Source organism: Phodopus roborovskii, unplaced genomic scaffold (genome assembly GCF_943737965.1).
Source record: "Phodopus roborovskii unplaced genomic scaffold, PHOROB, whole genome shotgun sequence".
Lineage (NCBI taxonomy): Eukaryota > Metazoa > Chordata > Mammalia > Rodentia > Cricetidae > Phodopus > Phodopus roborovskii.
In genome coordinates, this window is record NW_026126413.1 from 14,799,439 (window position 1) to 14,825,745 (window position 26,307).

Consider the following 26,307-nt stretch of genomic DNA (forward strand, 5'->3'; position numbering starts at 1 on the left):
GGCCCAGTTATAGTCTTAATTAGCCCTTATAGCCCTTAATAATGATAGGGGTGGACTATGTTCCTTTTAAACTTATTTTTAGCATTAACTTTTCTGATTCCAATGTACCACCCTTAGGACCACTTTGGTGGTTTGAATGGAACTGGCCCCCATAGGCTTATAGGGAGAGGCACTATTCAGGGGTGTGGCCTTGTTGGAGGAACTGTGTCACTGTGGGTGGGTTTTAGGGTTTCAGAAGCCCAAGCCAGGCCCAGGGGCACTCTCCCTTCCTGCTGCCTGCTGATCTGGATGCAGAACTCTCAGCTCCTCTCCAGAACCATGAGTGCCTGCATCCATCCATGCTTCCCACCGTGATGATAATGGACTAACCCTCTGAACTGTAAGCCAATCACAATTAGATGTTTTCCTTTATAAAAGTTGCCATGGTCATAGTGTCTCTTCACAGCAACAGAAACCCTAAGGCAACCACTTCATTTCAGAGCTGAGAGTTTACTTTAGAATCCCAGGTCCACACTCCGGCCCCACTTTGGCTTGTGATGTGACACACTCATTTACAGTTTCAAAGCAAACCCTGGGATGCCTTTAACATGTCCACCTTCAAAAAACACATCCAATGAAAGAGACGTTAATGAACAGTACTGACTGAAGGGCTCTAGCAGGCTTGAGTATGGCAAACATGGCTCCGACAGCTGTCCTTCTCAATTCCTCTCCCACACTGAACCCTTAGATTGCATCCCCAATGCTAGCCACCAAGGTCTATTCCTTTATTTGGCTATTTCCTCCTCCTGAGGCTGACCACTAAGGTCCAGCGATAAAAGTATTGAAGTCCAGCAAGCAAAAGTCCCCTTTTGGCTCACCTAATTAATATACCCAACCCCCCTTTTCCTTCACAAACTGCCATTTGCCTATGGGACTCATCTCTCTCCTCTCTATCCGGAGCAGCCTTTTGTTGCTTGGGGCAAAGATCCCTTCTCCCTCTCCCTTTCCCCCTTTCTCTTCTCCCTTACCCTCTGCCTCCTGTCTTTGTCTCTTATTCTCTGCCCTTTGTCGCTCTGGGGCAAATACATCACCTTTGTGCCCAGAGCTTGGTTTTAGGATGTCTTGTGCTGATTCCAGTCCTTTTACTGATGTTTTGGATAACTGAAAGTTAGGGCTTAACACATGTTCTGATCCACTGTATGTCTTTCCAGATGCACGCATGTGTAACTGGGTAACCACAGAAAAGAATGAAATCCAGATTTGGGGAGATGTTCCAACATTAGACAGGTATTTATGTATTTATGTATTTACTTATTTACTTATGTTTTTTTCCAGACAGGGCTTCTCTGCTTAGCACTGGCTGTCCTGGAACTCACTCTGTAGACCAATCTAGTTGGCCTCAAACTCAGAGATCCACCTGCCTCTCTGCTTTCCAAGTGCTGGGATTAAAGGTGTGCACCGCCACTAGACAGCTTTTTAAATGACCATTACATTTTGATGAAGCCAGAGGAAATGAATATTTCCACTAACATCCAGTAACGGTCATCTTGAGGAAAAGGTGAAACCTGAGACAGGGAATGCAGACTGTCCTTGCATCAAAGCAGGAAGGACTCTCTCCCCTGGGCACATAGGCCAGGAAGATGGTCTGGAGGTGCAGAAAGATTTGGGGTATTTCTGAGATAAAAGCAAGCAGGCCTTGCCATATGAAGACACTGCTATTTCTGTTGGCAGGAGAATCATTAACTACATGCAGAACATCCATCTCCAAATATGCCACAAATTGACTGTTTTGAGCTAATGGCATGGTGAGTGAGAAATAGCAGGGTAGGGAGATGGCTCTGGAGTCTACATTACCCAGAAGGAAAGTTTCCTCCCTCCACCAACAGGGAGGCATTCCCATCGGAGCAGAGTCAGAGAACCACTGACTGAATCCAGGAGATTTGCTAGATTCTTGACTACACCTTATAGCTCCTATTCCAAGCAGCTTTTGCCTTATCATCTTTCCATAATTTAATAACTGTCATTAAAATGGTATATGATCCCCTGTGTTTCTTTGTTTCTTTAGAATTTGGAGGATTTTTTTTTTTCTTCCTATGGCTCTCCATGTACGACATAAAAATATCAACATCAAATTAGATTTCAGCACTCTACGGCCTGCTCAGCTGTCTTCCATTAGTTCAGCTCCTAGGCTCCACACACAGGAGCTGAGAGGGGAGAGGTTTTCCTTTCCTCCCTACAAAATCAAGCAGGACATGAGGGAAGCCATGTGTGTCACCTCTCAAGAAGTGACCAGTGTTAGTGGCTCCGTACAGCCTGATAACTTCACAGCGTTGTCATCTGCAAAGGAACAGGAGGTATTTAGACATGGCATGGAGCGGCACACCATACAACCCTCAGAGAGAGGGAGTCGCTTTCAGGGAGCTCTACTTCAGGCCTTAATGCTTGTACACTTTGTATCACCACGAGTGGCTAAGCAATTTAGGAAAGTTGTTTAGAAATATAATGACCTGAGGTAAACTTGACCATAGAGCATATTCAAATATTCAAGAATACTTTTAGAAAACCAGGTACATTGAGCCATCTGCTGGGGGCGGGGCCTGCAATGGGGTGAGGAAGCAGGCTTGAGTCAAAAGCAGAAGCAAAACTGAACAAACAGGGGAAAACAGTAAGTCGTTGGTAGCATCTACCACTGTTCACATGATCAATAGACGTTACTCATGCAGGGTTTCTCCCATTTAGATCACAAAGCATATATATTCCTGAAAATAAATTAGCCTTTGCATAACCACCTGGAAAGGGCTCAAAGAGCCAAGCTAGGTCTCTAGGATCCTAAGTCACACTTAGATGCTAACGATGGAGAGTGGTGGCTCTCAACTGTCCTCATGCTTCTGCTCTTTAATACAGCTCCTCATGTTGTGCTGACCCCCACTGCTTCATAACTATAGTTTTGCTACTTTTATGAATCACAAAGTATATATCAATGTTTTCTGATAGTCTTATGTGACCCCTGTGAAAACGGTCATTCATTTTCCCCTAAAGGGAGTCTCAAATCATGGGCTGTGAACCACTAACTTAGAAGCACTAAAGTGGCCACAAAGACCTCACCAGACATGAAAATGTTAAGTTCTCTAGAGTCATCCACTGAGTGACTACTAACCATCAAGGATGAACTCCGTGGGACCTCAGTGGAACAACAACAACAACAACAATAATAATAATGATAAAATATATTACATATATGTTACATGCATATACATTACATATATATGAATGTTTATGTAAATCCATGTTAATAGTTCCTATAAGGACACCTGGATTTTATGAAAAGTCATGCCTTGTACAGGGCCGTCTCCCTACTGAGATGGTAAGTGGCCAATAGTAACGAATGTTCCCAGTGTCTTTTCTGACCTCTTTCTGAAAGAAATGATTCTCAGTGGATCATGATTGCTCTACCTCCTCTGGGCCACCCCAGCCCATCACAGCACTCTTGAGTAGATTGGCATTAGAATGTGATAGCCCCATCCCCCTGCTCCAGCTAGCCCTTTCTAGTTTTTGTTTGCCAAGAAGAAGCAATACCATCTGGAGGAAGAAGGAGAGAGCAGATTGTCAACACACAGCAAGTATAACTCCATTGTATTTGCTCAAGCCAACTTTGTTACATGAGTAAGTTGGGAACTATAATTTTGAAACAGAGCAATGGAGCTTTAAATGAAGAAGTTCCTTATTTGAAAAAAGGAGCCCAGGGCCAGGGCGGGTGCTTGGTGGCTAAAGGTGCCTGCTGCACAAACCTGATAGCCTGAGTTCAATTCCAAGAACCCACATAAAGATGGAAGGAAAGAACTTCTCCCCAAAATTGTCCTCTGACCTCCACATGATCCCAAGCACATCAAACATATATCAGTAGTTAATAAAACAAAACTTTTTACAGAAAAGAAAAACCAGTCTAATCTCTTCATTAAGTGACAAAGACAGAAATCAAACTCAAGTCAGTATGTTCTTTGTGATCTGGGGAGCATTCCTAAGCAGACTGGCAGGAGCAGCAATGTGTGAGCTTGTGACACAGAGGAACTGGACACTTTAACCTAACAAGGGGAAGAATCGTTATTTAAATGCCCATAGGCCTGATAAGTTTGAAAGGGCTTGAATTTACTCACTTGCTAGCTGGAGGAAACCAGGAACTCTGAGGGTACAGTATAGGGAAGTTCTTTTTACAGTTAAATAGAAGACCATAGCTTATATAAAAACAGCTAAATTGGCCAGAACAATTTCTTGAGAAATAGTGAGTTTTCTGTCACTGAGGCATTTGGACTGGAAAATAGTGCAGTACATCTTGGATGAACCTCAGCAGTGTCGCAAAGGGCTGTGGAGGGGAGAACTGAGGCATGAAAAGCATTTGAATGGGGTGACCTTTAGGACAATGTGATTCTTTACAATCTGGAACCAAATAAGGGTTTCATTCTTTCGTCTGAACTCTAAAACCTATCTTCCTATCTGTTTGCAATAGTTTAAATTTTAATCTATTTCATATTTCAGGGTATTATGCCCTGAATATTTGATTTGAATGCTGTGGCAGAAGGTCACTGATATTCATTTATTTTCTTTTGCTCTCATACACTGGCAGTGAGTCTTTTGAATCCATTATGCAAACGCACGCAAATCATATGCAAATGATGTGGCCTCCGAAAATGACAAAATCTTAGGGCCTTAACGGAGCCATCAAACCTTTCTTTAAGACAGAAAGTAATATGGCTTTTCAGTGTCTCTGGGGTGGGAGACAATTTCCAGAGAGTGATATTTACATGACATTGGAGTCGTGGTTCACAGCAGACTACACTTCACATTCTTTATGTTTGTGTGGGGCCTTCAAGGTTAAGGAAGCATTTTCCTACATATGATCCCATTTGATCCTCATAATTACTCTGTGATGTAAGCAGGGCAGCGCTGGCTTTTCAGAGGAGAAACTGCTCTCAGAAGTGTGGTATGGGAGGTCCCTCAGTTGGTAAACAGTGGGCCCGAGGTTTAGAACCAGACCCCTTCTTTGAAGTAAAGTGGCCTGCCATCATCTTTATTGGCTTAGACCACATTTTGCAAATAGCATCTTCAGAGGTATACTTGTTGATGAGGATGGGATTTTATGGAAATACCTAGGTACTGGGAGAAGTCAAAAAATGGAGCCCAAATGAGAAGCTTTCCAGGCCCAGTTGCAGTCTCTGCTAAGATTTATAGGTGAAGTCATTAGGTGGTGGTGCACGCCTTTGATCCCAGCACTCTGGAGGGAGGCAGAGACAAGTGGATCTCTGCGTTCCAGGCCAGCCTGGTCTACAAAGTGAGTTCCAGGACAGTCTCCAAAACCACAGAGAAACCCTGTCTCAAAAACTCAAAATGAAATAAAAAAAAATTGACAGGTGAATTCTCTTCCCTGGCTGTGATTCAGCTGTTTTAGGAGGCCATTTGCTTCCTCATAGAGAGTAGATGCTTGTCTCATCTGTAAGACCACCTGAATCTGAAGCCCAGCTCTACCAGGCTCTTGGTGGTATAGCCTTGGAGAGGTCATTTAATTTCTCTAAGTCATCAGTTTCTATATCTATAAAATGAGCAAAAAGAAAAAAGAAAGGAAGGAAGGAAGGAAGGAAGGAAGGAAGGAAAACATAGAAATGTTGTAGGATAGAGAAATGTGACTAAACCAAAATAAAGTCTGGTCTGCTGGCTAACAAATGCTTAGTAAGGTAAGTGGTAGCTACTTTGACCACTTTTGGTTACTTTATTGATGCTGGCGACACAGAACAGTGGTATCTAAGGTCATTGTGGAGTCTGAAGTAGGAACAAGGCTCTCATAGGTAGAATGGAAGAACAGTGACACCGATTGTCCCCATGTCCCATGTCCCAGTTGGTTTGAGGATAGAAAAGGCCTGTGGTAGCTAAGTTTACTGGGAAAATGCTTGAACTTTCTCTTGCCTTGCTGTACCCTGACCCTCCTAATAATAACCACCCTCTCAAAGTGTTTTCTCTATTTCTTTTTATCTCCCCTCCCCCTGCCTCACTTAAATAGGGTTTTCTATAGCCTGGGCTGGCCTCGAATCCTTATAACCTAGAACTGCCCATTCTCTTGCCTCTATCTCCCTAATGCTGAAATTATGGGCATATACCCAGAACTCTTTTGTGGGAGGGCTGGGAGCTAAACTTGGGTTTCCGGTGCATGCTAATCAATCACTCTACCAAACTGAGGTACATTCAAAGGCTTCAAAACGGTCTCTAAGGCAGAAGGGACCCCAAGCTGGAGTTCTTACTTCTGCTCCCTTGGCCAGGACACTATGTCTTTTAAAGTTGGGTTTTGTTTAACTTGAGCCAGTGCTGAGGGCTTCCACCTGAGCTGTTAAAACAGCACTCCTAAATCACCAGGGTGAGAGGGAACGTAATCTCCCTCCACAGGAAGATCGGGAGAAGTCCAAGGAGAGTCAGCTAGCAGGACCGCTGAGTCTGTCACCTCCTGCCCTTCTTCCCAGTTTCTCAGCCCTCCTGTCTGCTGGAGTAGAGCTCTCCATTCCTGCCCACCAGCTCCAGCACACTTCCCCCAGTCACCCAAAAGGACAGCTAGCAAAGTGATATCTAGTGTGATGCTGATTTCAACATTTCTAGCCCCTCAAGAGGAGAGTAGGCCAAACCTTTGAAACTGGCTTCAGGCCAATGGGAAGTACCACAGCATCACAGTGAGACTCTAAGGGCTGCACAACTGGTCCACACTGGTCAGGAAATGCACTGGGCCATCCTGGGGCAGGGTTCTCAGTTATTTTTGGCCAAGAGATGGTTGGTATGCAAAAAGAACTTCCTTTTTTTTTTTTTTTTCTTTTGCAGCACAGATCCATAAATGCTGAGCAGTTCACAGCATTTCTGTCTAAGATCAACCTTCAGAATGCCCCTCTGCCTGCCAAATTGCCAGGGCTATTAGAGCGTGATTACACTGCTTGGCTCTGAGCATTAGATAACCCTACCCAGCTGGGCTTGCTCCGGACCTGGGATGGCTCCAGACATCAGCTGTGTCTTTTTAGTGGCACTTTTTTCAGCCAGCTGTGAAGCCATCGCCTCCTCAGATCAGATGTGCATTGAGGTGAGTCCAAACTATTTGTCTTCTACCCAGCTGACACTTGCAGACATTTTTGAGATACGGCAGACAGACTCATCTGAGCCTTGGCTTTAAGTCTCAACTGTCCCAAAGAGGATGATGGGAAACAGCAACAGGGTTTGGTGCAAAGAGCAGACCCTCTCAATCCTAACACCTAAACCATGAGAGCCACTGGTGCACCTTCCTAGCACATGGCCACTCGCCACATAGTCCTTGGGTTTCTTGACTGTGACAGTAAAGACTAGTGAAGACAGGCCTATAGCAATTTCAGATCATTTCAAGGATCACCCTGAATGAGAATGATTGTCTCCTCCAGTTGGACATCCTTCCTGTCTGTTAGAAAAACCCACACGAATAATGTGAGAAGCAAGCCGACTCCAACCTTCTGTTTTGAACTGTAATAATATTTATCAGCCAGCCGAAAGTGGTAGAGAGAATGAAGAAAGAGAGAGAGAGAGAGAGAGAGAGAGAGAGAGAATGGCCTCAGTTGTTTGACATCTTAAAGTGATTCAACCTTCCTCACACTGTCCCTGTCTCTGGCAAGTGGCCAACCCCACTTGGGCATGCTTGACAAAGGATGCAGACAGAGAAGGGTGGCTTGGTAAGTTGCTTTCCTACTTTGGGACAGAAAGTGGAATATAAACCATGGATATCTAGGGGCAAAATGAACCTGAGGCTATAGTTAGAAGTCAGGCCAATGATCTAAAACTCAGAGCAAAGACTTGCCAGACAAGGGTATGTATCAAAGGACTTGAATGAAGTCTGAAACAGAAACAAACAGAAACCCGTTAGCCGTGTATATGTGTCTATGAATGGACTGTGGCTCTTCACAGACTAAGCAGAGATAGGATACCCAGGAAACATAAAGACGGATTCCTCAGGCTTCCAGAACCAGTGCTACAGAGTGAGGGAAATTACATTACAGTAATTCATTCTGGAGGCTGGAGATCCAGGGTCCAGGCAGTGGCAAGGTCATCTTCCTCTGAGCACATTCCTCTTGGCTTGTAGATGGCCGTCTTCTAGAGTATGCGCAGTGTGCCATGCCCCATGCTTGTGTCTAATTTTCTCTTATTACAACAATAGTTGTGTTGGATTAGGACCTACCTCGATTTCCTCATCTTACTGTAATCTGTCTTGAAAGGCCTTGTCTCTAGTTAAGACACAGGTCCTGGGAGTTAAGGCTTCAACATAAGGAGTTCAGGGTTGGGAGGATGGAAGACAAACCAGCTTTGTCAGCTTCTGTTTCACTTCATTCAAGCTGAAAGGTCAATTTCACACACTGTGCAGATGGTGTAAGGAGACTGGGTTGGGGACATCACCTTCTCAGTGTCTCAGGACAAATGCTAGTCACTTGCTGACAACATCCCCAGATGGGATAATCCTCCTAGGAGTTCCACAAAATTAGGCTTTCTGCAGTGCTCTGTTCTTAACTTGGTAGTTCAGCTCTAACCTGTGCGGCCCTTCTGAGACCACAATGAGTCCAGGACAGGCCAGCTGTGCTGGGAAACTTCCAGCAGAGCTACGGAAGCAGTCTAACCACCCATGGAGGTCACCAGGCTCCGCAGTTGCCAGTTCCCTTTTGTACATGGCTCCTGCTTTGGCAGAGGAAAGAAAAATGAGGCTATGGGAGGATGGCTCAGTGTCCTGATCTCCAAAGGCCCTGTGCTACAGCGAAGACTTCCCTTTCGGATGGATAGGTGAAGGGTGCAATCCTTTAATACAACAGCACCCACTTCTACCCAGAGGCTGTCCTCTGACACATGCCTAATTTTAAATAGCCTTGCAAGCCATTCCATGAACATTAGATATCTCTATCTTCCCTTCCCTCTTCTTTCATTTTTGCTTCTAAGCAGCAGGATTCTGAGGCTGTTTAATGCATGAATATAATGGGAGCATGTTTCTTAAGGTTCCAGACCTCTGTGCCACGGATGAGTGGGAGCACGCAGGACTGGCTAGGGGAAACGTGGTGTGCCTTGGTTTTCACACTTGGTCCTCTCCTACATTCAAACCACCCTGGTTCTACCCATCCTTCTCCTTGCTTCCCTTTTTATCATTACCACACTTCAAACATAATTAGGCACTTGCTGCCTGGCTGTCCCTATGAGTCACTATCATGAGCTCATCTTGCCTAGTGTAATAATAAGGGTTTCGTTTAGGTTTTGCCTTCTTTTTGGCTTATTAAACTTTTGTCTAAGCAAAGCACATACAGAGAAAGTTCGCAAAGCCCTACATATACAGTTAGTTGCATTTTTTTCCATTAAATACACCCAAGTATTCAACATACAACTCAAGACATAGTATGTACTCAGTACTTCAGAAACCCTCTGCATCCTCCAAGCCATTAGTTCTTCAAAGACATCTCGTCTTGTAACTTCTATCATCATGGTTGTTCAATGCATGTCCAAAAAAAAAATAACTTTATACAGTAGGTACTTTTTTTGCCTATCTCCTTTTGCTTGACATTAAATTGTTGACACTTTTTGATGACATGCACAGCAGTCATTTATTGAGTGACACTCTGTTGGGTGGAAGACCCCCACCATTTATTTATTAGTAGGAAACGGCACTGTTTATAATTTCTAGAAGTTATGTATGATGCTGGTTTTGGACTTTCTTGATTATGCCTTTCTTCTTTTGCATTTTTAAGAATTTAAATTAGAAACATATATATATGTACGTATACATATATATATTATATATATATCTCCCAGTTCCCTCACCCTCCCATCCCCCCATGCCCACCACCCACTCCCATCCCATTCCTCTTCTGCTCCATAGAAAGGGTGAGGCCTTCCATGGGGGATCATCAAAGTTTGTTGAATAATTTGGGTCAGGGCCTAGGCCCTCTCCTAGGCTGAAAAAGGATCCCTCTATGAGGAATGGGCTCCCATTGTCCATTCATACGCTAGAGATAAATACTGTTCCACTACCAGAGGCCCCATAGACTGCCAGGACTCCTACTGACACCCAAGTTCAGGAGTCCTGGTTTTGTCCTATGCTGGTTTCCCAGCTATCAGACTGGGGTCCATGAGCTCCCCATTGTTCAGGTCAGTTGTTTCTGTGTGGTCCCCAGCCTGGTCTTGACCTCTTTGTTCATCAGTCCTCCAGCTCTACAACTGGATTGCAGGAGTTCAGCTCAGTGCTTAGCTGTGGGTGTCTGTGTCTGCTTCCCTCAGCTTCTGGATGAAGGCTCGAGGATGGCATTTATGGTGGTCATCAATCTCATCATAGGGGAAGGACGTTTAGGATAGCCTCTTCACTATTGCTTAAATCTTAGTTGGGGGTCATCCCCGTATATCTCTGAACATTTCCCTGGTGCCATATTTCTCTTTAAACCTACAATGGCTCCCTCTATTATGGAATCTCTTTTCTTGCTCTCCTCTATTCTTTCCCTGACTCAATCTTCCTTGTGTCTCATGTTTCTCCCCCCATCCTCTTCTCCCCCTTCCTTTTCTCCTAACCCTCTCCCCTCCTCCCTGCTCCCAATTTCCTCAGGAGATCTTGTCCCCTTCCCCTTCTCTGGGGGAACATGTATGACTCTCTTAGCGTCCTCCTTGTTTCATAGCTTCTCTGGTGGTGTGGATTGTAGGCTGGTGATCCTTTGCTCTATGTCTAAAATCCATATATGACTGAGTACATACCGTGTTTGTCTTTCTGTGACTGGGTTACCTCACTCAGGATGGTTTCTTCTAGTTCCATCCATTTGTCTTTGAATTTCAAGATTCCATTGTTTTTTGGTTTTGGGTTTTTTCCTGCTGAATAATACTCTATTGTGTAAATGTACCACATTTTCTTTATCCATTCTTCAGTTGAGGAGCATTTAGATTGCTTCCAGGTTCTGGATATTACAAATAATGCTGCTATGAACATAGTTGAACAGATGTCCTTGTTGTATGGATGTGCATCCTTTGGGTATAATGCCCAAGAGTGGAATTGCTGGGTCCTATGGTAGACTGATTTCCATTTTCCTGAGAAACTGCCATACTGATTTCCAAAGTGGATGTACGAGTTTGCACCAGCAGTGGAGGAGTGTGCCCCTTTCTCCACATCTTCTCCAGCATAAACTGTCTTTGGTGTTTTTCATTTTAGCCATTCTGACAGGTGCAAGATGGTATCTCAGAGTCATTTTGATTTGCATTTCCCTGATGGCTAAGGATGTTGAGCATTTTCTTAAGTGTCTTTCAGCCATTTCAGATTCCTCTATTAAGAATCCTCTATTTAGTTCTATACCCCAGGTTTTAATTGGATTGTTTGGTGTTTTGGTAACTAGGTTCTTGAGTTTTTTTTGTATATTTTGGAAATCAACTCTCTGTCATAATCAAATATATAAATTTATATTATATGAGTACCTGAGTAGATATTTTGCTATAGTGTGTGTGTGTGTGTGTGTGTGTGTGTGTGTGTTAGACATTGCCAGCTTTATAAAACATTGCTACTAATTAGCAGTCATTGGCAGTGTGTGTGACTTCCCATTGCTCTGGAGTCTTGTTAACATTTGATATTAAATGTGAGCCATCCTGATGGTTGGGATGCAGTATTTCACTGGGACTCCATTTTTATTTCTCTGATGAATTATTAAATTGAGTACATGTTCACAATTGTTTACATACTTTCTTCTTGCACTGCTGAAGCTAGACAAGCATTATGACACTGATTTACCCTCAGTGCTCTACAGCTACATTTGTGTTGTGAAATATTTAAGTTTTGCTCATTTTCTCCTTTGTTGTCTTGATTTAATAGCCAATATGATCTTCTACTCTGAGACTTCCCTTTCAACAAGATACCTTTTGCCAAATGGAAGTTCTTAATATTATTGTAACTTGATTTAAAATTTCTTCCCTTAATTTTCAGTTCATTTCTGTCCAGTTTAAGAAATATTTGTCCACCCCAAAGCTATATTATCCCATAGTTTCTTCTGGAAGATTTATTGCTTCATATTTCTAAGTTTCACAGCTCAAAAACTGATATATAAATATATGCATGTGTGTGTGCATATATATACATGTTGGGTAGAAGACAGAATTAATATTTTAATATAAATTTTTGCTTAAGTTCCAACCTATACCAAATTCTGAGAAAATTATAATACAAACTCATGAACACTCCACAGAGAATCATCTGTTGCTAAATGTCCATGTTCTCTGTGTGTGTGCAATAAAATCCCAGCCATGACCAGGTCTTGGGAGAACAGCAAAAATGCAGACTAGCTGGAATCCAGAGTTCTATAATCGCTACTGTTACAACATTTGCAATGCACTCTGAAACAGTTTCTTGGCCTGCAGGCTTACTCCCCCATCCCCACTTAAGTGGGCTCATCTTGGTCACTCTGACCACTCAAAACCAGGATAAGACAAAGTCCTTCTTGAAAACTTTCTGCACCCCTATAAGCTTCTCCTCAGACACAACAATCCAAATCAAACCAGATCAAACAAAGTTAGAAAAAGCCCACATTTAATGGATACAAGCCTCCTGAATTGCTTTCCAGCCACCCCTGCCCCCAGGAAGGAGACAGGAGAGACCAGAAAGCTGGCCTCTGTTTTCTGGGGCTCAGTTTAAAAACCCTGTGGGCATAGTCTGAGGGTCTCTGGGGGAGGAGTTATCATTTGGCTGGCTTTCAGAGACTTAGTGGGGTTTGGAGAGAGAGTGGGGAGGGGGCTTTGAATGGAACTTCCACCAGAACATCCCTGACTCTTTGGATGCCAGGGTTTGGGATGGAGCTTCCATTTCTGTTTCTAGGAATGGGGTGGGCAGTCACTTGGCAGTGCCCTCTTTAGAAGAACTTCAAATTCACAGGTGCAGGAGCTTCCCAGGCACTTTAGATGATGGGAGATGAGATGGCCCCTTAAGTGGACACTCCTGCTCAGGGCTAAGGCCCCTTACGTGGTTAGTCTCAGAGCATACCCGCAGGAGCTTCTTCTCCCCAAGCTACAGCTGGAAATAATCGGGACCCAGGCAACAGTGCTGTGAGCTTAGACTTAGAGGCAAACAGGCTAATTCTGTAGAGCAGAGCTTCACATCCTCCCTAATGCTGCAGCCCCTTAATACAGTTCCCAACCACAGAGTTATTCTCATTGCTACTTCGTAACTGTGATTGTGCTACATTGTGAACTGTATGTAAATATCTGTTATGTGACCCCTGTGAAAGGGTCATTCCATCCACCCCACCCCCAAAGAGATCGGGACCCACAGGTTGAGAGCCACTGCTGTAGAGGAACAGAAAACAAGGCAGGTTTAATTGGAATGTCCTTCACCTGGAGTAGTCAGCTTGACAACACAATTTTAGGGATGTGCCTTCCTGGGAGGTTTCGTTTCATGTGTTGGTTTGTTTTCTGAGAATAATCTCTGCTCTGGAATTTAGCTTACCAGTCAAATTGCTGCTTCCGATCAACGTGTGATTAAAGGGTGGAGGGTGGGAGGGGGAGAGGGGGAGGGGGGAGTGTCAGTGTTTCCATCCTCACGAATGCATGTGCCAAGTGTACTAGATGTCTGAATAGGTGGGAATAAGCATTGGACAGAAATTCAAAGGCTTCCAAATTAGAAAAAAAAAATGTCTCAATGCTTGCAAGAAGGGAAAATACAGTGGGGTGGGAGGGAGCTGAGGTACAGCAGAAACAAAATAACATCCTGATTGGAAAAACTGCAAAGGAATGCCTAGAGGGAGGGAGAGGGGATTGCAGATACAAAGGAAACCTGCTCCAGGTAAAAGAGGCCCAGCTCTGTGCCAAGCTGAAGACAAAGTGGCTAGCACGGGTCCCAGTGCACTGCGGGTCCTAAACAAACGTTTCTTGTGTGTGCAGTTGCATGCATCTTAGTGGCTTTGTGGCAGCTCTGTTGGCGCAGACATTCACATTAAGAAGGATGGGCCCTGTCTGCAGTGCAGTGCAGCCAGCCAAGGCAGAAGAGTGAGAAAGCAACTTTGGAAACTGTCCATCTCAGAAAGAATAATCGCGTGGGGCTCAGAGAGCTGTGGGCACGGTGGATGTCTACCTGGGAGGAAAACCCAAAGTAGGTGGTCCTGGTGGTGGTGGTGGTGGTGGTGGAGCTGGCTGTTGCTTTCCTGCATCCTCTGAAGGGTGACCCCATGCTGTGCTGCTATCATCCACCCAGAGCTTTGACCCTAGTGGTGGTGGTGAAAGAGACACAAGCTGGCTATTACAGAGCTTCTACCCAAATGCAGCGACTACCGAACCCACATAGAGCTCTACAGCACAAAAACTGTGCTGGCACACACGAGCCTACGCTTGGTTTTTCTCTCAAAAACAGACAGACAAACAAACCAGTGTCCTAAGAGGCCGATACATTGCCTTAGAGTGGGGAAATCTGAGTGAATTTGACAACAAATACAAGGTCTGATTCCACCTTGGGAAACCAGAAAATTATCTTGGAGGCCAACACGGCAGCAACTGGCAAACTTATGGACTGCTGAATAATAGCAGGGATCTATGTTAAACATTCCGAGTTCGGTAATTGTGTATCCTTGTTCTTTTTTGTTCTCTGTGTCCCACCCATCCGCTGCCCCACCCCCAAAATAAAGAAAATACAATTTACGAGAAAAAGAGGGGGAAACAAGGGAAGAACGGGGGGGGGGGGAACCTCCTCACGGGCTGCAGAGCCCCCTTTATCCGTACCTGTTTACGTGCAGGTGTTAATCGGAAAGAATCATTGGCCTGGTTCAAGGCCCAGGGCCTCTCCTGCGCCATCTACTCTGGACCCTCACTGGGGCTTTTCCTGGACATCCCCTTGGTGATATCCCAACCCCCAACCTCCCCACATGCTCCAGAAGACCACAGATGGGGTGGATGTTGGGGTAGGCCAATGCATAACCCTGGTTCGGGGCCTGAGTAGTTCCGGGGTTGATCAGCCTGCCATCTCTCCCCTGCCCTCATCACTCCAGCACTGTCCTGGTCAGTTTACCCCTTGTGTCAATGAGCAAGGCGAGGGGGCCGCTTCTCTGGGTTTCACATCCTCAGAGTGGGTTCTGCATGCCTACACCTCGGGGCCAGCTCCACTGTGTTGCCCAGTTGAGCTGTAGGGGCCGCTCTCCCGAGTGCCCCTGCTCTTATCACTTCGGGGGCAGCTTGCCCGCCTGCCTCAGGTGTTGGTTGTGGGAACAGCATCTCTCCCCCTCCCATGCCGCCACTAGATAGCTGAGTAGCTCTCCAGAGCTCACAATCTCTGTCTACAGGATCGGCTCTATTGCATTGCCCAGGCAAGGGGCACGGTCTGCTCTCCCGAGTGCTGCAGCAGCTGGTGAGGGGTTGGATCAGGTCCCCTGCCCGCTGGCTGCAGGTGGTGAGGGACAAAGGGAGGAGGGAAGCTTTCCCTATTCATGCCACCACATGGCATATGAGAGGGGAGTGACCAGCTCTCCCATATTCTCACACCCTCAGGGCAAGCTCACCCTGTGAACACCATCAGGAATCCTCTCTCCTGAGTCAGCCAGTGAGGGGCGGGGTCTGTTCTCCCTAGTGTTACCTCCAGTGAGGGGTGGGGCCAATTCTGTACAGCCTGATCCTTGGGTGGTATCAGGGGTCACAGACATCAGCAGGGACCATGGGCACATCAGAACTATGAACCCAGACGTGGGCCCCAGCGGAAGCCCAGGCCCAGATATCACCATGGCCCTGGGTGGCAATGAAGCCGCCACCTCAGCCCACTCATTGACTTCTTCCCTTCTTCAGATGTGCCTCTGTCCACAGAACTTGAACTACGCTTTCTCTCTTCATCTCCATCTCCCGCCCCCACCCCACCCCCATCGCTCCATACATTTGCTCACCATACCTGTGCTGTCTGACCGGCACTGTAAGGCACAGGAATGGACTGCCCCGGGCCCATGAGTGGCAGGATCATGCTTTCTCATCACAAGAGATCATAGCAGTGTCCAACCACCCTAGGGCTGGAGATCTCTCTAGAGCCTGGGTTAGGAACCCCAGGCTGTGATTCATTGAGTTTGACTGACCTTAGTCACATGATATGGAGCAGGGGTATTGCTCATATGTCCTTGTTCTTAAGGAGATCTAAACTGAATACGTGGAACTTACAAAATCTCACATTCAAAGGGACTGAATGGGAGTGATTTCATGTATGTGTGTACATGTTCACACATTAAAAAATAAAATCAAGGCTCTCCTTTACAGCTAATAGCCACTTATGAGTGAGTACATACCATGTTTGTCTTCCTGGGTCTGGGTTACCTCACTCAGGATGATTCTTTCTTGTTCCATCCATTTGCCTTCAGATTTCCTGATGCCATTGTTTTTAGCAGCTGAATAATACCCCACTGTGTAAATGTAACCCATTCTTTGGCTGAAGGACATCTAGGTTGTTTCCAGGTTCTGGCTATTACAAATAAAGCTGCTATGAACATAGCTAAGCAAGTGTCCCTGTATGATTGAGCTTGCTTTGGCTATTCCCAAAGAGTCTAGGTAACAAGAAAGGCCCAAGGTGGGGTATGCATGGATCTCCCTGGGAAGGGCAAATAGAGATGTCCTGGGTGGACTGGACGTGAGTAAGGATGGGAACTTAAGGAATTGGGTTGGGGGATGGATGGAGAGGGAGAGTACTGAAAGAGCTGTCTGGAAAGAGGGACATTTCAGGGTCAGGTAGAAACCTGACTCAAGGGAAATGCCCAAGAATCTATAAGGATGATCTTAGCTATTACTAGCAATAGTGGATACTTAGCCTAAACTGACCATCTCCTGTGATCAGGTTGATGACTGTCCTCCAAGAGCCTTCATCCAGTAACTGATGGAAACAGATGCAGACCCACAGCCAAACATTAGGTTGAGCTCAGAGAATCCTGCTGAAGAAAAGGAGGAAGGAGTAGGAGCCAGAGGGGTCAAGGACATCACAAGAAAACCCACAGAAACAACTAACCTGGCTCATAGGACCTCCCAGAGTCTGAACCGACAGCCAGGGAACCAACCTAGTCCCTCTACATATACGTGACAGCTGCGTATCTCAGTCTTCTTGTGGGACTCCTAACAATAGGGGTAGGGGCCATCCCTAATGCTTTGGCTGGCTCTTGGAAGCCTATTACTCATTCTGGATGGCCTTGCCCAGCCTTAACACAAGGGGAGGTGCTGAGTCTTGCTTCTACTTGCTATGCCATGCTCTACTGATACCCGTGAGATGTCTGCCCCTTTCTAAACCGAAACGGAGGAAGGGTGGATGGGGAGGGCAGAGGGAAGGTGGGCAGGGAGGGAATGGGAAGAGAGGAGGGAGGAGAAACTGTGGCTAGGATAGAAAATAGATTAATCAAATAAAAATACGGAAGGAAAATCGACTGGAAACTATCCAGTGATTCGTATATGTCGCTCACTCTCATGGTCACAACAGTTTCTATTGTAAAACCCCGACTGTAAAATCTGTAGGGGGCAGGTGTGTGTGGAACCCAAGACCTGTTTGGTTTGAAATTCTACCTAACCCTTGTCATCACCCTTCCTCCTAGAAATCAAGGGCAGCAGGGTCATTGCTATTTCTGTCTTCATGGAGATTTGTAGAACACACTTTGGTTGTCTTCCTGCTTGGCCATGTCAAACCTTGCCTGCCTCTCTCTCTCTCTCTCTCTCTCTCTCTCTCTCTCTCTCTCTCTCTCTCTTTTGTCTGAGTTGAAAGAGCTATTTTACTTCCTTGCCTTTTCTCCTTCTAGAAGCTGCCTGGGCCCCTGGCTCAGTAGAGTTCTGCAGCCTTTACTTTCTGAATCCCATTAGTGCAGTAAAGTGCTTAGAAAGCCCAGGAGAGGCTGAAAAAAAAAAAAAAAGAAATAATTTCAGTGTCCTGGGCATGCATATTCAGAAGGGGAGAATGGGTAGCCTTAGGCCTTTCACCATAGTACTATAACAGAGCCAGACACATTGGAGGATTCCCCTTTCTCCATATGTAAGTGAAGTCAGATATGCCAGTGGGGACCAGAAAAGAAAAATATCTCTTCCAAGCTAAAAGGAACCACAGCAACATTGAGCCTTACAGCTATCCACACAGGTTGTCTCTGGCTGAGCCACATTCACAGGCACCAGGCACAGACTTGTAACATGCTTTTCCCCAACAGTCAGCTAAATCTTGGTTTTAAATGCAAAGTGTACATTTCAAGGACATTATGGGGATGGATTTGTGACAGTGCCTAGAGGACTTTGTGCCTATAAAAAATGGAGACTAAATTACAGGGAAATATAAATATGGCATTTTCATCTTGATAGTTGTAATAGCTCACAGCATAGAAAGAAACCGCTGGTTTCCTGTAGGCTCACATGCTTACTGGTGCTACAAAACATGTGCCACTGAGCAGGAAATGGAGTTAGGCAAAAAGTGATTAAAATGGTGCCATCTAAAGAGCCTCACCATTCACGAGAAAAGGAGAGTATGTGTACTTGCGCTACCAGTCAGGAAAATCTGTTTGTAGTCAACAGTAGGAAGGCAGCTACACAAGAGGGTGGAAGAGGGTGGTGGGGTAGCCTCATGGACCACAGGAGAGCAGGTGTGTGATGTCTGTCTTGTCGGTTGATGAGTAGAGCTGTTTCGCCCAATGGACGGGCAGGATGGAGCCAGGCAGACAGTATAGGTGGAACCACCAAACCAGGAGAATGCTGGGAAGAGGAAGGCAGAGAGTAAGACGACATGTGGCTGCTGAGGAAACAAGAGGTCTGGGCATCACCAGTAAGCCAAGATCATGTGGGGACACACAAATGAATAGAAATGGGTTAATAATTAAGAGAGAGCTGGCTAATAAGAGGCCTGAGCAATTGGCCAACATTTAGAATTAATGTAAGCCTCTGTGTGTTTATTTGGGACTAAACAGCTGTGGGACCAGGTGGGACAGAAACTACTGTCAGCAGATGTGTGTTAGGGAAAGATCAGGAGATAGGTGGTTCTATGAGTTCACCTAGGATGTGAGACAGTCTGAGCACTGGTGGTCCCTGGTGCCCAACTATTTGAAAAAAGTGTCTTCAATAATGCTCTTCTTAGCTAGGAGCCTCCCTTAGGCAAGATACACAACATCAGACCTTCCTACCTGTCCCACCCCCAATCACACACACACACACACACACACACACACACACACACACCAACCATGGAAACTATAGCAACTCCAGATCAACGGTGACCTTATAGTTCTGTGGATTTCTGATGAATATCTTCCCATTTCTACTTAGAGTAGGATCTGTATCTCAGATTAGAGGTTTAAGAGGCAATGCCTGTTAGATTTCAGGATGTTGAACTATGTTGGACACAGAGTGGGCCCAAAGACCCACAGTCTGGTAGTCACAGCCTGGAGATACAAAAAGAGGAAATAATTCATATTTCAAGGTTGACACACCAAAGATCTGTGCCATTTAGTTTTCCTTTTAATATTGGGTTAAGAAAATTTGTTACAAAGTAGTTACCATAACTTCCAAATGCCCATTGCTTACTCATCACCCAAGGATCATCAACATTGGTCTGCAAACTTTTCTACTTTATTCCCACCCCCCATTTGTTTGTATTCCTTGCTTGTTTGTTAAGACAGGGTCTTACCCTATCTCACACTGGCTTAGAAGTCACAGCAGTCCTTTGGGCGTAGCCTCCCAAGTGCTGGGATTATGGAATGATTTTTTTCTTTTCTATTTTTTTCAGAGTATATTAAAACAAATCTCAAACCTGTCATTTCATTTTTAACCTCTAAAAAGTCTGAGACTATTTTTTTATGTAATCATGTTAGCCACTAATTTTAGGAAATTCATATTCCCTCTCCTGAAACCTCAAACTCGTTATTTCTCAATATCATCAAATCCTGTCTTCAAGGTTTTCTCTGATTGTTTATAACATGTCTTTTTCTTGATTTTTAAAAATCATAATCTCAACAAGGGTTAATCTATTACTTGCTTATCTAAGTAATTATGGATTTCTTTCTCTTTTAAAATGGCTTTTAAAGTTATTTTCTGTGCATATGCAATCACGTGAGTACATGCCATGGCATGTGTGTGGGGTCAACTTGAAAGAGTTGGTTCTTTCCATTCTGTGGGTTCCAAGGGAGAAAAGTCAGATTGGCAGGCTTGCTGGCAAATGCCCTTACCCACTGAGTCATATCACCATCCTCCTCCTCAGTCTCTTCCTTCTGTTCCTTAGCCCCCTACCTTAACCAGTTACTATATAGAACTCCCACTTTCTGTATTTGGGTGACTGCTACTTTTTTAGGAAAATAAATTTTTATTTAAGTTAAAAAATCTAAAACCTAAAATCCTATGTTAGACGCCAATCCCAGTTCTTCCTTCTCCCCCAGTTCTCCCATGCCCCCCCACGACCCCCATCCCTACTTTATAATGTCTTAACTGAAATCAGCTATGTCATTCACTTGTACACATGAAGTCTTGAGTAGTTTCCAATTATTCATTCCTTCATTTGGAAGCTTGAACTCTAGGGAGTATCTATCATGTTTTGTTCAGCAAGACTCATACTGATAATGTGGCTATTGACAATCTTTTTCTCTCTCAGTCCTGAGGATTGAACTCAGACTTGGGCAAGCTAGAAAACACCCTTGGTTTTTGATTGCTTGTTTGTTTGAGGGTTGTTTGTTTTTTGTGTAGTTCACATAATCATTGAATCCATAATCTTCCTGACTGTCTCCAATGTGCTTGAACTAGAGGGGTACCCTCACATTTTAGCTTACAACCAATGCCTTGCTAACAAAGTGTGTAATTTTCTTAATATCATCTAATCCTATCACTCAGAGTTCTCTGATGGACTACAAATGTCTTTTACCCACTGATTTATTTGAATCATAGTCTAATCAAGAGTGAGTGCTTTATTGTTATTAGAAACCTGTAATGAATATGATTGTGCATAAGCACTATGTGTTTTTGCAAGTATAGTTTTGGGAAAGATTACTACACTTGGGACTGCTCCTCAAAAGGTAAATCATACATAATTTTGCTAGATAGTGAGTCAAATTACTAAGTCCAATATTAATTTGTATTGCTTCTCCCATCAGAAAGAAACAAACAAAACATACAACTGTGAAAATTTAGGTCTCAGCGAAATTCCTGGCACTCTACCAAACTCAACAGAATGTTTGGAGTTCAGCTTTAATTTCTTGCCTACAATTCAAAACACGACCTTCAGCAGACTTGTAAATCTCACCTTTCTTGATTTAACCAGGTAGGTATTACAGCTCCTCGCATGCTCTTGACATTTTACTTAAGCAAAAGCGTACTCTATATCCCAGGAATCTCTGTGTATTTATATTCCCCCAAGGACCACATTTCTGGTACTAAGATGTATTGTAAAGTAAGACCAGTCAACTAGGAGGAAAGGACTCTGCTTCAGGTGCTGTTTAGGAAGGTCTAAGTCAGTGGTCTCAACCTGTGGCTCACAACCCTTTTGGGTGTGGCATGAGCTTTTCCCAAGGCTCACATATCAGATATCCTGCATACCATATTTACATTGCAATTCATAACAGTAACAAAATCACAGTTACAACGTAGCAATGAAAATAATTTTATGGTTGGGGGTCAGCACAGCATGAGGAACTGTATTAAAGGATTGTAGCATCAGGAAGGTTGAAACCACTGTTCTAAGGGGTATTGATGGCAAAAATGAAAAGTAAATCTTGACCAAATCAGATGCCATATTATGCTGCTTATGTATTTAACTTCACATGTTAATATGTAAGGATAAAATAACCATGTTAACATAGTTGGCTGTTACTGGGCAATGACATTATTTTAGAAGAAATTCATAGATGCCTCTATTCACATTGTTTTGTTGTTTCTTTCTTTATTCTGGCTTTTTTTTTTTTTGACATGACTTCTTTATGTAGTATTGGTTCTCCATGAATTCACTGTGTAGACCACACTGGCATTGAACTTAAAGTTATTTGCCTGCCTTTGCCTCCTTAGGGCTAGGATTAAAGGAAGGCAAACACTCCTACATCTGGCTTCTATTAACATTTTATTGATTTGTTTTGCACAAACTGAATTAAGAATTCTATTATCTGTTCTTGAGGCAGACTCATGATTCTAATTGCTGAAATATAGCCAGAAAGTCGTATTTGAATGCTGAGTACAAAGGGGCAGAGGTATCAACAGCCAGTGAGAGCATACGTGTGGAAAGAAGGCCGATGCTTTTGTGACAACCTCGTCCCTTCTAGCAGCTCTCCACACTGCTCTTTGTGCTCCTGTGGGAGAACACACCGCCGTAGCAATCCTTCATGTTTATAAGTACCATGTTTATATGTACCCTCATGTTTATAAGCATCACCACCCAGTAGTGGGTAGATGAGGAACTATCACATGCATATGTGCCAACAAAGCGGCCTGTATCCATGTGCACAGGTGTGTAATCAGTCCAGGGTTTCCAGGATGGCGTTTTCTGAGACTTTACTGTTCTTTGGTTCAGGGAGCATTTTCCCATGTATCCTTTGACCCACAGTAGTTCTTCATAAACTCCTTTTATATTTGACTGATGAAAACACAAGGCAAGACTATAGCCCAGTGGTCGATTGTGTGCTTAGTTTGTGCTAGGACCTGGATTCAATCTTTACAAACTAGGCCCCCCCCCCGAAAAAAGACCAATAAATGTATAAATGTTGTATCTTGTCCATGGTGTTGTGTGTGTGTGTAGGGGGAGAGGTTGGGGTAGAAGGAGAGAGAGATAGATAGGATATGTGGTATATTTTATATTAAATTAAATAGTAACTCATACAATTAAATCACTGGGTCTTTTCCTTACATTAACAAAAATCCCGGAGTCTTCACTCTAAAGGGGCAAGGACTATAGAATAAATTCTAAATCAGAATATTCAGAGCTAAGGTTATTCATCAACCCAACAAGCTATTCTGTGTGTGTGGAGGAAAGTTCTCCTTTACTTTGCACTGAGGTATGCTATTTTGCTGTTTCACACAATGGATGACTCAATCCATTGCTGATGTCTGTACAAGTGATTGCTAAATGGTCTTATTTCTTTGAGGTGCCAGATTTACTGGATACATGAAGATACCTTCCAAAGCCAACATCAATTAGACACACTTGTGCTAACTGCAAATCCCCTGATATTTATGGCAGAAACAGCACTTAATGGACCCAAGTCACTGAAACACCTGTTCTTCATCCAAACAGGAATGTCCAGTCTTGACTTCATCCCCATGCACAATCTGAAAAACTTGGAAAGTCTACATCTTGGAAGCAACCATATTTCCTCCATTAAGCTCCCCAAAGACTTCCCAATGGAGAAGCTCAAGGTTCTGGATTTTCAAAATAATGCTATCCATTACCTGTCTAAAGAAGATATGGAGTCTCTACAGCAGGCCACTAATCTGAGCCTTAACTTAAAGGGAAATGGCATCACAGGGATAGAGGTTGGGGCTTTCAAGTCAACTGTCTTCCAAAGTTTGGACTTTGGAGGGACTCTTGATTTGCAGGTTATATTCAAAGGTTTGCAGAACTCCACTGTCAGGTCTCTCTGGCTGGGGACCTTTGAGGACATTAATGATGAAGACATTAGTTCCTCTGTGTTTGAGGGTCTCTGTGAAATGTCTGTTGAGAGCCTGTACCTGCAGAAGCATCACTTTTTCGACATCTCATCCAATACATTTCATTGCTTTACCAGTCTCCGGGAACTGGACCTTACAGCCACTCACCTGAAAGAATTACCCTCTGGGATTGTGGGACTAACAAACCTCAAGAGATTAGTTCTCAGTGCAAATAAGTTTGCTAACTTGTGTCAAATCAATGCTTCCAATTTTCCCTCCCTTACACACCTGTACCTCAAGGGTAACATGAGGAGACTTGACCTTGGTACTGGCTGTTTAGAAAACCTAGAAAATCTTCATCTGCTTGATCTAAGCCATGATGACATCCAAACTTCTGACTGCTGCAACCTGCAACTCAAAAACCTGTCTCACTTACAAAGCCTAAACTTGAGCTATAATGAACCCCTGGGCCTGAAGTCAGAGGCTTTCCAAGAGTGTCCTCAGCTAGAACTCCTGGACCTGGCATTTACCCAATTAAGGGTAGATACTGCACAAAGTCCCTTCCAGAACCTCCACCTTCTGAAGGTTCTAAATCTATCCCACTGCCTCCTTGACGCCAGCAATCAGCATCTCCTCGATGGCCTTCCTGTGCTCCAGTATCTGAACTTTGGGGGAAATCACTTTCCAGATGGGAATATCCAAAAGACCAACCCACTTCAGACACTGGAAAACCTAGAGACCCTAATTTTATCATTCTGTGATCTGTCCTCCATAGACCAGCAAGCCTTTATCAGTCTTAAGATAATGAATCATGTAGACCTGAGTCACAACAGGCTGACATCCAATAGCATTGAGGCTCTTAGTCATCTTAAGGGGATCTACCTCAATCTAGCTTCCAACAGCATTGGCATCATCCCATCCGGTCTCCTCCCCATCTTGTCCCAGCAGAGAACCATTAATTTAAGAGGAAATCCACTGGACTGCTCTTGCTCAAATATTTACTTCTTAGAATGGTACAAAGAAAACATGCAAAAACTTGAGGACACAGAGGACACTCTTTGTGCAAATCCTCCATTGCTGAGGGGAGTCAGACTATCTGATGTCACGCTGTCCTGTGGTATCACAGCTGTGGGCATTTTCTTTCTCATTGTATTCTTGTCTTTGTTCACGGTTGCATTGATTTTTGCAGTGAAATATTTTCTCAGGTGGAAATACCAACACATTTAGCTCAAGGTTTCCCGAGAAGGCAGATAAATGTGCTCAGCAAAATTGTCCCAAGTGAAGAAACTGTCATGTCCAGGTGAATGGACTTTTCAGTTGTTTCCTAGTGCTGGGCTGGCCTTCACTGAGCTTTCCATGGTGCTGGAGCTGGAGGACTAGGCACTGCTATGAGACACAGAACCACTTTCAGCTGTGAAATGTGACTCACATTCACTGAAGCCCCCAAACAATCCCACCCATCTGAGAAAGGAAAGCATCACTCGTCACCCACCCCCTACTCCTGCCCTACCCCTCTGTGCTGGGGCCAACCCTGTCCCTCCATTCTCTCTCAGACTTCTGACATTTTGCTTGAGGCTGAGCTCTCTGTAATTAAGCCATTTGGGAAAGTTAGACCCCTGGCAAAGTCTCAGTGCTCATTTTAAATGACAAAAAAGTAAAAAACTACAATGAATTTAAAAGAAAAGACAAAGTAATACATTCTGCTCTCAACTAGATTCTATTAGTTACCTCAATTATTTGCTTTCTAAGGTCTTGAGAGGCCCCTAGGGTGCCAACAGTACAAAACTTTTAAAGCCTCTCCCCACCCATACATATCTGAAGGTAGGATTTCATCCATCTCACAACCAGGAGGTCCCCATTCCCTGTCTGCTATTCTGGCTCTTGAGTTGCAAACTTAGAGGTGGGCTGTGGACCTGTCTCCCACAGGAGCAGGGAGATGAATCATGTCTTGTTCCCAGGCTGGCCTTCCAAAGCCTGTTCCCCTTGGACAATATTGAACACTTCCACAATGGAACCTTGTGGGTTTATGTGTCCCTGCACACTGGCTGTTGGGGACATGATAAGGAAGAAGAGATTTCTGCTCAGTCCAGGGGTATTCCCAGAGGGTGTGACAGTGACAGACAATGTGGGCTATTGAATGCAGATAGACAGAGAGGACAAGATAGTTGACAATGTCACAACTTAATCCCTCCCAAGTCCCCAACTCCTTCTGATGCAGGCAGATTCTCCTGAAGTCTGAATTGCTGGTTGAAAGTCAGTGTCTGTGATGTTTACAATTACTGTTCCCTGAATTCAGAGATTTAACCAACAATAGATTGGGAATATTTAAAAAAAAAACATGGATACTAAATATATGTATACTTTTTCATTTCATCATTCCCTGAACAATATAACTATTTACCCAGCATATATACTGTGTAATATATTGTTAGTAGACAATAAAAAGCATATGCAAAGATTATGTGAGTTCCATGAAAATACTATCCTATTCTGTTTTTGTATAAAGGACTTGATCATTTGAGGATTCTAGCATCTCTGTGGACTTGAACCAAACCAGTGTCTCATTGCAATGGACATTTTTCCAGTGAAACTGTTGGAGCAAAGAGGTGTACTACATGGCACACTGAAGCCTCCAGTGCCACCAGGACAAAGGAAGAGGTGCTGGAGGGCAGGAGGGACTGAGAAGCAAGGGATTTCTCTGGTGTGGTTTCTGTTTTTTTTTTTTTTTTGCTCCATTGCTTGCTTACTTCGTTTCCTTGTGTG

General features: G+C 44.1%; 1 protein-coding gene across 1 annotated transcript; it reads left to right on the forward strand.

The window, feature by feature from the left end:
• Positions 1 to 6,827: 6,827 nt before the first annotated feature.
• Cd180 (CD180 molecule) lies at positions 6,828 to 26,307 on the forward strand. The gene is made up of 3 exons (XM_051182861.1): positions 6,828 to 7,084; positions 21,066 to 21,232; positions 23,043 to 26,307. The coding sequence occupies exons 1-3, from the start codon at positions 6,995 to 6,997 to the stop codon at positions 24,769 to 24,771; spliced, it is 1,986 nt and encodes a 661-aa protein (XP_051038818.1). The 5' UTR covers positions 6,828 to 6,994; the 3' UTR covers positions 24,772 to 26,307.

Bases quoted from the DNA above. Each gene is read 5' to 3' on its own strand.
- Cd180 (XM_051182861.1), top strand. From the start codon at position 6,995: ATGGCTCCAGACATCAGCTGTGTCTTTTTAGTGGCACTTTTTTCAGCC. The intron at 7,085-21,065 runs GTGAGTCCAAAC...TTCTCCCATCAG, and splicing joins CAGATCAGATGTGCATTGAG to AAAGAAACAAACAAAACATA. The intron at 21,233-23,042 runs GTAGGTATTACA...TATTTCTTTGAG, and splicing joins ACCTTTCTTGATTTAACCAG to GTGCCAGATTTACTGGATAC.